The sequence below is a fragment of the Rana temporaria genome, chromosome 4 (assembly GCF_905171775.1).
Source record: "Rana temporaria chromosome 4, aRanTem1.1, whole genome shotgun sequence".
Taxonomy (NCBI): Eukaryota; Metazoa; Chordata; class Amphibia; order Anura; family Ranidae; genus Rana; species Rana temporaria.
Window position 1 is genome coordinate 9,922,596 of NC_053492.1, and position 14,503 is coordinate 9,937,098.

The window sequence follows — 14,503 nt, forward strand, 5'->3', positions numbered from 1 at the left end:
TAGTTAAGATAGTGGGAAAAATCCATTTCATCCATCCATGTTTTGGCGAGAGCTCAAAGAGCCTTGGAAGGGAAGGTCGGATTGCCCAGTATCTATGTCGGAGGGCATGGAGATTCCTTATCTCCCCACTGCCATATCCCAAATCTTCAAAAAAGTTTTGGTTAATTATAGGAGTTACTGTATTGGTGAACGATGTTGGTTATGCACCCATGGAAGGGAGGTCAAAGGTAACATGATATTCCTATTGGTTTTCCAATACAGAGATTTCCTCTTCTGAAGTCAGGTGATCATATGACCATCACAGTGCCCCCATGGGACTCCCTAAAACCTGAGAGACACAACATGGAGAAGATTCTAGAAGTCACCAAGAAGATGATGGAGCTGCTGACAGGAGAGGTGAGCGGTGCCGGGAATTCTGGGACATTATCCAGTAACAGACAAGGGATGTGTCTGGATGGTGACTGTATCATTGTGTGTGTCAGGTTCCTATAAGGTGTCAGGATGTCACTGTCTATTTCTCCATGGAGGAGTGGGAGTATTTAGAAGGACACAAGGATCTCTACAAGGACGTCATGATGGACAATCAGCCGCCCCTCACATCACCGGGTAAGAGGAGACTTTATTGTAAAGGAGAGAGCAGTACGGAGGCTCCACCTAGATCCCCCATCATCTGATAAACACATAGAAACAATGTATTCAGTCAGTGTGTGTGTTTCCTACAGATGGATCCAGTAATGGGAACCCACCAGAGAGATTTCCCTGTCCTCTGTATTCCCAGGATTCCACACAGGAAGGTCACACCATCCCTCACCGTCATCAGGTAGATAAGGAACAATTATTGGTAGTTTTGATTTATATACAGCATGTTTGTTACAATGATTTTTTTTTGTATACATTTAGTGTGGAAACCTCAGGGAGTATAATATTGTTGTTAAAGAGGAGGATGAGGAGTATAGTGCGATGAAGGAGCCTTCAGAAGTACTCAAGGATATAAAGGAGCCACCCAATACTAGAAACCCAACAGAGAGATGTCCCCGTCCTCTGTATTCCCAGGATTCCACACAGGAAGATCACACCATCCCTCACCATCATCAGGTAGGTGGACTTGAGGGTCGGGAACATAAAGTGATTGAACACTCTGACATGTGGAGATGATGTGTGGACTCCACAAGATGATATTTTCTATGTGATCTCACATCATAAATACTTCTATGTTACAGATGTTATTTTCTGCCATTCTGTTGGTTTAGGGTGAAGATCTGATGAATATGAAAGTTGAGGGTGAAGTAGAAGAGACGTATGTGAGTGATGATCAGCAATATATGGAGGAGGCTGGAATGAAGAGGAAATTTAAAGAGGAGGAGGACACTCCTACAGAGATCAGCACAGGTGAGCCAGAATATATTCTTCTTTTATCTCTACTCTGTTACTGCACACTGATTGGCCCAGAGTAGGGTGGTAGATATGTGATATCAGCCAATAATAGGTTGATAATAAACGCTGATATCCACCCTACACATTAATAGCTGGATTCATAGAGATTTATGCCGACGTATCATTAGAATCTGCGCCGTCCTAAATTTAAGCGTATTCTGGAAACCAGATACGCTTAAATTAGGCTAAGATACGAGCGGCGTAAGTCTCCTATGTCGTCGTATCTTAGGGTGCAATATTTAGGCTGGCCGCTAGGCCGATTCACGAACGTACGTGCGCCCGGCGGAGTAAAAATGCGCCGTTTCCGTAAAAGTTATGCCACGTAAAGATAAAGCTGCTCCCTAGCTGGCCTAGTCAATGTTAAGTATGGCCGTCGTTCCCGCTTCGAAATTTGAAAAATTTACGTCGCTTGCATAAGTCGTCCGTGAATGGGGCTGGACGTCATTTACGTTCACGTCGAAACCAATACGTCCTTGCGGCGTACTTTGGAGCAATGCACACTGGGATATGTACACGGACGGCGCATGCGCCGTTTGTAAAAAACGTCAATCACGTCAGGTCACCAAACATTAACATAAAACACGCCCCCCCATCCTCATTTGAATTAGGCGCGCTTACGCCGGCCCCATTTACGCTTCGCCGCCGTAAGTTAGGAGGCAAGTGCTTTGTGAATACAGTACTTGCCTCACTTACGGCGGCGTATCGTAAATAGGATATGATACGCCGCCGGAAAGATGCGCCCGGCTACATGAAGCCAGCTATATGTCTTCTTGTTCAGATAAACACCCTTCTCTGTGCTGTGGACACAATTTGTGTACCCAGACATGATTTATGTAGATTCTGGAGTTCATCTGGTGGTGTTAGATTGTTTCACTTCTAGTTATAGTACCACAGATATAATAACACAGATTGTGCCTTTCTTAGGTTTATTTTTCCAGCAGACGTACTGCTAAATGTTGACATGAAACTCTATTTACGGTCTTCCTGGGATGAAGTAACAATAAGCACCCTCCAGTGCTGCCAATCGCCAGAAGCCTAGGCCTAATGTAACTTTTAACTTCTTGTTTATCAGAGATCACATGACCCAGTGCCTAGGCTTGTGGTTGCATTAAGAGCATGCACCTCCCAGTCCCCACTGGTTCCTACACTTCTGACAAGGCTGTGTAAATGTAGATGTGATCTAAGGGGAGGAGCAAAGGCCCTTTTACAGAAGAGGTGAAATCACAGTTGGTTGGGACATTCACAGAGCTCATCTGCTCACTAAAATCTACATGATGCAGATGGTTGTTTTAAGTGAGCTAACCATCTTAGATCTATTTATATTTTTCCAGGACACTTCATGGAGAAACCCTCAAAGGATCATCTCACTTTATCTCCAGGTTATGAAATGGAAGATGAGGACATCACAGGAGATTGTGCAGGAGAAAAGACAATGAGCTTAGTTATGCATGGTGAACTTCACAATGGGGATAGACTGTCAAATCCCTCTGACTCTGAACAATCTCCTACTGTGAGGGATGATGCCAAAATTCAGGGGGAGGGGAAATGTTCCTGTCCTGAATGTGGGGAAAGTTTTAGCTCTGAATTAAGTCTTACTGTACATCAGAGATCTCACACGGGTGAGAAGCTTCATACCTGTTTTGAGTGCGGGAAATGTTTTAGAACAAAGTCAAAACTAGTTAGACATCGGAGATCTCATCCAGGCGAGAAGCCATATTCCTGCCCTAAGTGCAATAAATGTTTTGCAGAGAAATCCACACTTGTCACACATCAGAGATCTCACAGGGGGGAGAAGCCACATTCCTGCAGTGAGTGCCGGAAATGTTTTTTATGGAAGTTAGACCTTGTTAGACATCAGAGATCTCATACAGGACAGAGGCCGTATTCCTGCCCTGAGTGTAGGAAATGTTTTTCACAGAAATCAACACTTGTTAGACATCACAGATCTCACACAGGCAAGAAGCCGCACTCTTGCCCTGAGTGTGGGAGAAATTTTTCACAGGAATCAGATCTTGTTTCACATCAGAGATTGCACACTGGAGAGAAGCTAGCCTGCCCTGAGTGTGGGAAATGTTTTACAGCAAAATCAAAACTTGTTAGACATCAGATATCTCACACGAGAGAGAAGCCATACTCCTGCCCTGAGTGCGGGAAAATGTTTTCACACAAAGTAAACCTTGTTATACATGAGAGACTGCACACGGGGGATACGCTAATTTTCTGTCCTGAATGTGAGAAATGTTTTACAAAGAAATCAGATCTTGTTAGACATCACAGATCTCACACGGGCAAGAAGCCGCACTCTTGCCCTGAGTGTGGGAGAAATTTTTCACAGGAATCAGATCTTGTTTCACATCAGAGATTGCACACTGGAGAGAAGCTATCCTGCCCTGAGTGTGGGAAATGTTTTACAGCAAAATCAAAACTTGTTAGACATCAGATATCTCACACGAGTGAGAAGCCATACTCCTGCCCTGAGTGCGGGAAAATGTTTTCACACAGAGTAAACCTTGTTATACATGAGAGACTGCACACAGGGGAGAAGCTAATTTTCTGTCCTGAATGTGAGAAATGTTTTACAAAGAAATCAGACCTTGTTAGACATCAGATATCGCACCGAAGGGATAAATCGTATTCCTGCCTGAATTGCAGAAAACTTTTTTCACAAAAATCAGACCTTGTTGAACATCAGAAAATGCACACAGGGAAGATGCCAAATTCCTGCTCTGAATGTGGGAAATGCTTTACACAAAAATCCAAACTTCTTAGACACCAGAGATCTCACACGGGGGAGAAGCCATATCCCTGTCCTGAGTGTGGGAAATGTTTTTTACAGAAGTCAGACCTTGTTAGACATCAGAGATCTCACACAGGGGAGAAGCCATATTCCTGCCCTGATTGTGGGAAATGTTTTTCACAGACATCAAACCTTATTTCACATCGGAGATTGCACTGTATGCAGGAAATACTTTGCAGAGAAAATAAAACTTGTCAGACATCAGAGATCTCACAAGGGGGAGAAGCTATGTTTCTGACCTGAGTGTGGAAAATGTCCTTTGTAGACATCAAGAGATCTCACACAGGATAGAGGCCTTATTCCTGTTCTGTACATGGGAATGTTGTATACAGAAATCAGATGCTGTTAGGCATCAGAGATTGCACATGAGCGAGAAGTCGTATTCCTGCCCCAAGTTTGGAAAATGTTGTATAAGGAAATTAGACCTTGTTATACATCAAAGTTCCCTGAGTGGTACAGGAATGAGCTTACTTACAATTCAAGGCAGGTTCACCAAACTTGCTTCTAACCTCCTGAATGTTGATTCGAACCTTGTTCCTTATATGTTTAATAATGCTTAAAGTGAAATATAAAAAATGCATAATGCCTTTAAATTATTAGCTTGGAAGATTAAAGCTGCCCGTGACGTGGCACCTCTATGATGTAAACAAGAAAAGTGAAATTTACAAAGTAAATAAAAATATGTAAAGGATAAGTTTACTTTCATTAATAGCAAATAAAAAAAAAATATAGTTTATAAAATTGCGACATAAGTTCTATTGTAGTTGACTGTTATTAAAAACTACCTTTCCATCTCTTATCACTAAACTAATTTACTTAAAGTGGTTGTAAACCCTTTTTGTTGACTTCTACCTATAGGTAAGCCTAGAATAAGGCTTACCTTTAGGTAGTGGAAATATCTCCTAAACGTGCGCCGTTTAGGAGATATTGGGCCAGATTCTCAAAGGCGTTACGACGGCGCAACACCATTAGCGCCGTCGTAACTCCTCATCTGGCCCCGGGTATCTATGCGACTGATTCTTAGAATCAGTTGCGCATAGATACCCATTAGATCTGACATGCGTAAGGCTGTTACGCTGTCAGATCTTAAAAGTAATTTTTTTTCCCGCCGCTAGGTGTCGCATCGTCGTTTTCCCCGTCGTCTATGCAAATGAGGTAAGTATGCGAGATTCCCGAACCTACGCGCGTCCGACGCTGAGAATTTACGTTGTTTCCGTAGCGTACCCGACGCGTAAGGTTGCCCCTGCTATTAGCAGGGGCAACCAATGTTAACTATGGCCGTCGTTCCCGCATCGAAGTTTAAAAAAAATACGTCGTTTGCGTAAGACGTCCGTGAATGGCGCTGGACGCCATTTACGTAAACGTCTAAGCAAATGACGTCTGGGCGACGTCATTTAGCGCAATGCACGTCGGGTAATTTACCCGACGGAGCATGCGCAGTACGCTCGGCGCGGGAGTGCGCCTAATTTAAATGGTGCCTGCCCCATTTGAATTGGGCGGGCTTGCGCCGAGCGAATTAACGATACACCGCCGCAAGTTTACAGGTAAGTGTTCTGAGAATCAGGATGTAAACCTGCGGCGGTGTAGCGTACAGCACATACATTACGCTGCAGGAGCAACGTTAATGTATGAGAATCTGGCCCATTGAATTTTTGTAGTCCGCCGAAAATCTTAACTGCGTGTGTGGGGAAGAAACAAAACAAAGTGCCGTTTCTTCCCTAGCCTGTGCCGTTAATGAGTCCGCGGCTAGAAGATAGACGCTGCCTATACGGAGACATCACCGGATTCTTTTGCAGGTAAGTGTCACATAATGGGCTAGTATGCGATGTATACTAGCCCATTATGCTTTTCATTTGCAGGCTTTGCAGACAGAAAAAGAGAAAGTAAAACCCATCAGGGTTTACTTCCTCTTCAAGTACCACTATGCAATAACTCTCAACATTTTTACTTTTACTCGCTCATGTTCTCTACATCCCTTTCAGTACCTTTTTCTTTCCGCTCACCTCAGGAAAATACAGACCCTTCTTAACTCCTTAATTTGGCGAGGTAAACAACCTTGAATAAAATCCAGTACCCAGGCCTTGGGTATAGCCCCTACTATAAGGATTTCCATACTAGCTCACTCAAGAACCTCCTGGACCCTTCAACACAAAGTCCATGAATACAAATCTGTTCCTAAAGGAGTTGTAAAGTCAGAAGTTTTTTTGTTTTTTTTTAAATCTTAATGGATTCTATTAAGATAAAAAGCCTAATGTGTGCAGCAGCCCCCCCCCCCCCCATTGCTTACCTGAGCCCCCTCTCAAAGTAGCGATGTCCACGACTGCCTCGGCCATCCAGTACTCCCCCCCCCCCCCCCCCCTGCTGTCAATCAAAGTCAGTTAGCCAGTGAGTAGGGCCGAACCGCAGCTCTGTGTCTGAATAGATACACAATGCTGCAGCTCGGCTCGGTGCCCCGATAACAAGCTGCTTGCTGTGGGGACACTCGGAGAGAGGGGTCATGAAAGCCGAAGAGGAGGATCCAGGCTGCTCTGTGCAAAACCAACTGCACAGAGCAGATAAGTAGAACATTCTTGTTATTTTTATTGAAAAAATAAATCAAAAATATAAATAAATCAAAAATAGCACTTTAAATGAATTATATGAGTCATCATTCTAAACCTTCACCTTTCACGCAAATGTTTGGATACGATCAATGCAAGATATGGTCCTCCCTGGTTAAGCCTTTACATTGTCTATCTTCTTCAACTCTACAATGGATTCCCTGGAACTCCTCATACCCGACATAGCCCTTCAATTGTGGAAAGCCGAAGGCATATACTCAAAATCTCAACTTCATTCTGATACAACTGTTTGCTCCTTCCAAAGCTAAGCTCATCTTCCTCCATCCCAAGATCTAATTTCTTTCAATATCTGCAAATAGAACATGCCTTGCACCATATTAAAGTTGGTCAATCCCGTTCACTGGGTGATTGCATTACACTAGCGTCCCCCCATGGTTCCATGGGATCAAACAATGAAGCGCATAGCTACCGTTTAACTTATGAAGCGAGTTCACCACACCGTTATGAATATTATGCCTGTTTATAATAGGAAATGGGAATTGTGGTCCACATATGGATATGTAGGTGTATAGAGGAATGATAAACATCATTCCGGAAATTCTAAAGATTAAATGCTTTGTACCCTTGTATCTTTCCTTTTTTATTATATTTTTTGTTGTGTCTTCAATTATAATGTTTTTCCGGTGTTCTGTCGAGAAGTGCCCCCCATCGAATAGTGCCCATGCATGCGCAGGACGGAGCCGCACTCCAGCTGGAGATCGTAGGAGGTATCTATAGATGGGAGATACCATTTTATTTTACTGGCACAATTCAGACCTATACAAACAGCGGGGGGGGGGAGACCGTAGTTCTCACATTGTGCCTCGCTGTTAGCCACCCTCCAGCAGCAGCGATGCACAATCTGAGTACTGCTGTTTGTATAAGTTTAAATTATGCCTTTCAAATGGTATCTCCCATTGAGTGATACCTCTTAAGAAATGCGCATGCGCCATGGTTACATTAGCCCAGCTGATCGGCAAATCAGCGGTTGTGCTATGACGTACAGCGCATGCGTAGTTCGTCCCGGGCACTATTCGATGGGGGGGGGGGGGGGCACTTCTTGACAGAATACCAGCATATATAGCACAGTGTTACGTTGCATTGTTATTATGGCCAATATGTAATGATGATATAAAGATGTCTCAGACTACTACATTCCTATAGGGAAACGGCCAATTCTCTAAGTTTTATGGAGTATGTGCTATATTTATATCAGATTGATAATTGTCATATGAAAAATCTGTATCTGTTCAAATTTTTTTTCCTGCAATAAAAATTGTTGTGATGATTGGGGTATCAAAAACTGCGCCTGACTGATAACCCACTACTGCGCCAAATGGAAAGAAGTTAAAGCGCCTAGCTGCTGTTTAAAATAAATAGTATGTGAAATAAAGGAATATATTATGTACATCAAGTGCCAATATAAAACCACAGCGCTGTGAGAATAAATAAATATTCAAATCTAAATATATATACAAGTGTACAATGTGATAACACAATTTATAAGTGGATAAACTCATAAATTTGTAAACATGCAAATAAGTGAAAAAAAGTTTGTGATGCTACAAAAAAACGTGAAGTATTCAAACGGAAAGTTCATGTGACTTCAAAAAAGTTGATCCACTCTTCCAGGACTTCCACCACACCTCAGTGTTCAGTGCTCCAATCCCCCCTCACAGTGGACACTCACCACAATCTTATGCCTCCCACTCTCGTGTTTGGCTAACGAGCTTGTAATAAGAGTATCTCCAAGGTATCACCAATATAAATCCCAGTGTTAATTTCGAGAAGTTTCCAAAATGAAAATGCAAAAAAAAGAGAAAAGTGCAAAATAGTGTAAAAACGTAAGACCAGTTTATTAAAACACTCAAATGAACCTTCAAAAGTTGCACTCACAAAACGAAATCACAAAGACAGCTTTGTGTGATAACAGATCACTGCACACTTCAATCTCCTTAACTGTAGATAATAATGGTCACGGCGGACCCTCGATTAACCGGATGATCTCACCACAATCCTTGGCACAGCACACCACCTCAAATGATAACTCCTTCACTCGATAGTGCAAACCAGCTGAAAGATGGCTGCAAACAGTCCTAGATGTAACTTGGAACTTTTTTTCAAACATGGATTAGGCCACGCCCCGACATGTTTCGACTTCCTGTCTTATTCATGGGTATGGCCGAATCCCACAATCCCCTCTTTTTTATCTGCTCAGGGTTATTTAGCATCGAATCAGAACAGAGAGTGACGATTAACACGCCGCCGCCTGCGTGTGTATATCGCACTATCTGACAGCGAGAGCGTCACCTGGTCACGTGTAATGCCGCGTCCAATGGGGTGAGAGCATCGCCGTTTCTATGGGCGGGAGCTGTGTGTAGCGTCTCGCTCGTCAGTCCAGCAGCAATGAGCGCGACCAATCATGCTGCGCTTCTCTTGTGTCCAATCATCCTGCCGGAAAGTGACGAGTGAGCATTAGCTATCGTCAGGGTGCCGCGTTGTCCTAACAACGGGGGACGCGACCAACTGGTCACGTGTACCCCGCGGCCAATAGACATTCTTCGCAGCAATAACCCAGACGGAGATGCAGTGTACATATGGTACACTTACATGACACACAACAGTTTACTATTTGTTAAAAAAGGAACAAAACTAACAAATTAGTATTAAAAATATTACAGTGTGTGAATATAACAGTAATAGATCAAATACTGGGGGAAAAATGATCTTAAATAAGAGGACGGTCTCTCGAGAGTCCCCATGACCACCAATCCCCAGTTATTACACACTAAATAAATAAAATACATTCATTGTTTAAAAATTAAAATTAGCACTATAACTTTGATCTGATATACAAATACTATTAATAACATTATTTATAGTATATATAAATTATGTATAAAAACGATGCACCAAATATACTGTATACACATGCACATTACCACGGGAATATCAGGACAACATGCCTCTAAGTAACTATCGTGCATGTGAGTAGGTACATAAAATAAAATATATTTAAATTGAAGATACTACTCGATTTAATCATAGAATGAATGGCTAATGGTCACTATTGATAACGAATGACCCAATATTTCATGAATACCACACATCATAGTGACAAGATAAATTAAATTAAATATTAATTCAAGATAAAAACTAGGGGTCTGAACATAGACTGACAGTTGCAGAGAAGAGGGTTTAAACTGGTATCACCCATGCTAATTAGCTTATTAACCTGCATTCCAGTAATTAGGTACAGTCCAGAAACGAACAATAGGAAGAAAAATATTAAGAAAAGTATTCACCTATAACATATATAAATGACATAGATAAACAATGGAAATAATGTTAGAGAAATTGTGTGTCTCAAGAGTTATTAATAAAACAGTTGAGGTCAACTTCTATATTTAAACCCCGAGGCTGAAGACATTTAAGCAGGTATATCCACTGGGTTTCGCGTTGTGAGAGGTCCCTGATCCTATTTGAACCCCTCCAACCGAAATATACCACGTCGATACCACAGAATTGAATCAAAGATGGATCCTGCTTATGTCTCTTTTTAAAATGCATCGAGACGCTGTGATATTCAAAGCCCTTTTTTATATTCGCTAAATGTTCAGCGATTCGCACCCTAAGCAATCTCTTTGTTCTCCCCACATAGAGTAGACCACATGGACACCACAGTAAATAAACCACGTAGGAGGAGTTACACGTGCTAAATTCTTTAATCTCAAAAGGGCTACCATCACTTCCTACTACTTGACATATCCCCCTGTTGTGTATATTGAGAGTGAAAACCTGTTAGAAAACCCCATTGATGCTGGCTATTAGGTTCAACAGATTCCTTCTTCCTTAGACACTGTTCCCTCTGTACTTCTGCTACATCTCTTATGATGTTATTCAATTTCGTTTCATTGTACCCCTTCTGTACAAATCTCTGTTTCAACATAGTTGCTTGTTCTACATAGTCTGATTCCTCAGTACAATTTCTCCTCACTCTTAGGAACTGTCCTTTCGGGATATTACTTATCCACGCCGGATGATGTCCACTCCGGATCGACAAGTAACTGTTCCGATCGGTTGTTTTGAAATGTACTTTAGTCTTCAATTTTCCATTTAGATGTTCGATGTTGACATCAAGAAAATCTACTGAATTCATACTAATATTGTATTCAAGCTTAATGTTGTTTCTATTGTTGTTGAGATCTGTCAGGAACAATCTAAGATCCACCTCCGATCCCTCCCAAATGAGTAAGAGATCGTCGATGAATCTGCGATAGAAAATGAGCTGTTGTTTCTGATTGCGGAAGATATATCTATCTTCCCATTCCGCCATGAACAGGTTGGCGAGGCTGGGAGAAAACTTTGCCCCCATAGCCACGCCAACCTGCTGCGAGAAGAAGAAGCCATTGAACCAAAAATAGTTGTGCGCCATGGAGAACTCCAGGGCTTGGCCCAAAAATGTCTTTTGGACATGGGGAATGTCATCCCTCCTACTCAGTGCCCAATTTAATGCCAGCGCAGCGTCCTCATGCTGGATTATAGTATAAAGGGACGCTACGTCCGCTGTTACCAAAATGATGTTGGACTCAGGATTGATATTTAATAGCTCCAAAGATGTCAATAAATCCGTTGTGTCTTTCAAGAACGCCCTGGTGTTACGGACACTCGGCTGGAGAAACTTGTCTAAGTATTCTCCCAACCTAGCAGTCACAGATCCAATCCCATTTACAATGGGTCGGGCTGGTGGGACTGTTGGGTGTTTGTGAATCTTAGGTAGCGTGTATATCACAGGAGTCCTACACACAGAGGGGGCTAGATAGGCTTTTTCTTTGGCATTAAGGGCCTTAGTCCGGTATCCCCAACAAACTAGAGCATCCAGTTGAGATTTATAATCCTCAGTAGGGTCTGAACCCAATCTCCTGTAGGTGGCAGGGTCGCTTAACAGTGTGGTCAGTTGGTTCAGATAAAACTCCTTATCCATAACGACCACTCCGCCCCCTTTATCCGCAGGACGGATGATAATCTCCTTATTATTTTCAAGGCTTTTTATTCCTTCTTTTATAAATTCTGGGTTCACCTTCTTCTTTTGAGGTAGTTCATCAATATCCTTCAACACTAACTGCTTGAAGACCTCGATGTAATGATTATTTGGGTTTTGGGGATTAAATAGGGATCTATTTTTTAGGCCACTATCTATGTGCACTGGGGCGGCAATGCTCTTTAAAGATGATTCTGCCGGATGACTCAGAAAAATATCTCCTGGAGATTTTATTAGAGAAACAAATTAAAGCCTGGTGGGATGTGTTTACGTTCGAGCACTATAATAAGGAGGGTCTGATTTTTAGGAGTTTAAGGTGGGAGGTGACTCCCCAGGATGGTCTCCATGAGACTAAATATATGGATGAATGGAAGAAATTCTTTAACAAAGTGGGGATGGAATTACAGGTATTGGTCCTGAAAAGGAAACAGATCAAGTTAAGTATGATTAACGATAAAATCAAAATCATACAAGATAAATTGGCACCAATCAATGACTCTGCTATGATTAAAGAATTTAATACGAACATGAAGAAAAAATTGGAGAAAACTGATAGGGAGACACAGAAGAGAAAGGTTAAGAAATATAACCGAGACTCCGAGGATTTTAAAAATGATAAGATATATGCATGGCAAATTGCTGCCGGAACTGACAACGGGAACGAGGGAGTTAAACCTGTACAAAAAACGAATCCCATTAGCCAGAAAAAGGATTCGATTAAACACACTACCAGTAAAGCCATATTGAGAAAAAATGAACATCTACTACCTAATCAGAGACGGAATTCTGACTCACAGGCTTCTGGAAGTGGTCAGTATGGCCCACAATTTGAATCACCTGCAGCACCTAGACGAGAGAGAGATGATTACCAATATGGTCATAATCATCAATCACCTCGCCCTTATTACACACAGGGGGCCAGATTCATGAACAATGGTGCAGATTTGCACCGGCGTGGTGCATCATTTTTAGACTACACCGGTCCAGCGCGGAGAGGCAGTTAGGTGATTCAAGAAACTTTTTTTGTCTACGATGCCCCAGCGGGGCGGATTTTAGACGGTGTAAGGCGGGGTAAGGCCAACTGGGAGTCACCCTATGCTAATGAAGTGCCGACCGTGGCGCAGGGGTCACGCCGGGGCGCATCTTAGACCGCACATGCTCAGTGACATCCAGGGGTAAATGCCCCAATCTGCACATGCTCAGAACTGCGCCCCGGCGTGATCCCTGAGCTACGCCGACCCACTACCAAAGCCCAGTCCATGAATCAGCCCAGACTTCCGCCCTGCAGGTGCAAATGTACTGAAGCTTTTTTTTTTCTAAGCTAGGTCGTTTGCATTGTGGTGGGGCAGTTATGGCTGATGAGGAATCCTCAGGTGGGCGGATGACCAATTTCAGCCCAGAGGAGAGGGCTGTAATTATTGAGGGCCTCTCCCAACATGGGGACCGCCTCTATGTGTTGTCCAGCAAGTGTTGTTGCTCAGTTCGTTTGTAACGCTGCTGCTTTAGCTGCTCTCCAGCTGACCTCTGCAAGTTTGGTGCAAAGTTACCCCTGCTTTTATGAGGTGTAACTTTGCACCGGAAATTTCAGCTCCGCTCACCGGGAGTAGCCTGCGCCGGTCAAGCTTAAGTTGATGAATCGGCCCAAAAACCTCATTTGCATATTTAAAACACAAAAACCATGGCCGCGCCAGATCCGACCAGCGTAAATCTGCGCCAACGCCGCGCCGGCGTGGAAAGGTTACACCGAGGCGATGAAGTCTATTTGGAGGCGTAATCTGGTTCTCTGGGTAAGGCGCAGCGATCCGCCGGCGCAAATCTGCACTTACGCCGTGCATCTACCAAAAAAACGGTGTAAGTGCTTCATGAATCTGGCCCAGGGTGAACAGAACCATTGTCAGTATTACCCTCAACAAGAATATCAACAGTGGTATGCACACCCAGCACCCAATTATTATCATCATCAACCACAGCCTTTTTTAGGGCAGAGGGGGAGGGGGAGAGGAGCAACCCCGAAGAGACCCCCTCACAATGCCCACAACAGGGGGGGGGGGGGACAGGAATGGACAACCATATCCTCACTCCAAGAATGGAGACTACCCCCAAAGAGAAGAAGGGGCTGTAGGGCCGGACGGAGAAAGCAATCCAAAGAAAAGACCGAGGAAAACCTAAATACAGGGATCTTTAATTTAAGTAAAGTAGTGTTGAATCCGAAAGAACTGAACATACTAAATACTGGCCTAAAATGTGCACCAAGGAGAGTCATGAACAAGTTTAATTTGTACATTGATACCCATAAATTCATAAGGACTCTTAATATGAAAAAATATTTTCTGAGTCATCCGGCAGAATCATCTTTAAAGAGCATTGCCGCCCCAGTGCACATAGATAGTGGCCTAAAAAATAGATCCCTATTTAATCCCCAAAACCCAAATAATGATTACATCGAGGTCTTCAAGCAGTTAGTGTTGAAGGATATTGATGAACTACCTCAAAAGAAGAAGGTGAACCCAGAATTTATAAAAGAAGGAATAAAAAGCCTTGAAAATAATAAGGAGATTATCATCCGTCCTGCGGATAAGGGGGGCGGAGTGGTCGTTATGGATAAGGAGTTTTATCTGAACCAACTGACCA

At 42.9% G+C, this 14,503-nt stretch overlaps 1 protein-coding gene across 1 annotated transcript; it reads left to right on the top strand.

The window, feature by feature from the left end:
* The first annotated feature begins 784 nt into the window (after positions 1 to 784).
* LOC120935871 (zinc finger protein 260-like) lies at positions 785 to 4,713 on the top strand. Its single transcript, XM_040347908.1, has 4 exons — positions 785 to 820; positions 901 to 1,095; positions 1,251 to 1,389; positions 2,766 to 4,713. The coding sequence occupies exons 2-4, from the start codon at positions 961 to 963 to the stop codon at positions 4,472 to 4,474; spliced, it is 1,983 nt and encodes a 660-aa protein (XP_040203842.1). The 5' UTR covers positions 785 to 820; positions 901 to 960; the 3' UTR covers positions 4,475 to 4,713.
* Positions 4,714 to 14,503: the final 9,790 nt, after the last annotated feature.

Bases quoted from the DNA above. Each gene is read 5' to 3' on its own strand.
- LOC120935871 (XM_040347908.1), top strand. From the start codon at position 961: ATGAAGGAGCCTTCAGAAGTACTCAAGGATATAAAGGAGCCACCCAAT. The intron at 1,096-1,250 runs GTAGGTGGACTT...CTGTTGGTTTAG, and splicing joins CCATCCCTCACCATCATCAG to GGTGAAGATCTGATGAATAT. The intron at 1,390-2,765 runs GTGAGCCAGAAT...ATATTTTTCCAG, and splicing joins TCCTACAGAGATCAGCACAG to GACACTTCATGGAGAAACCC.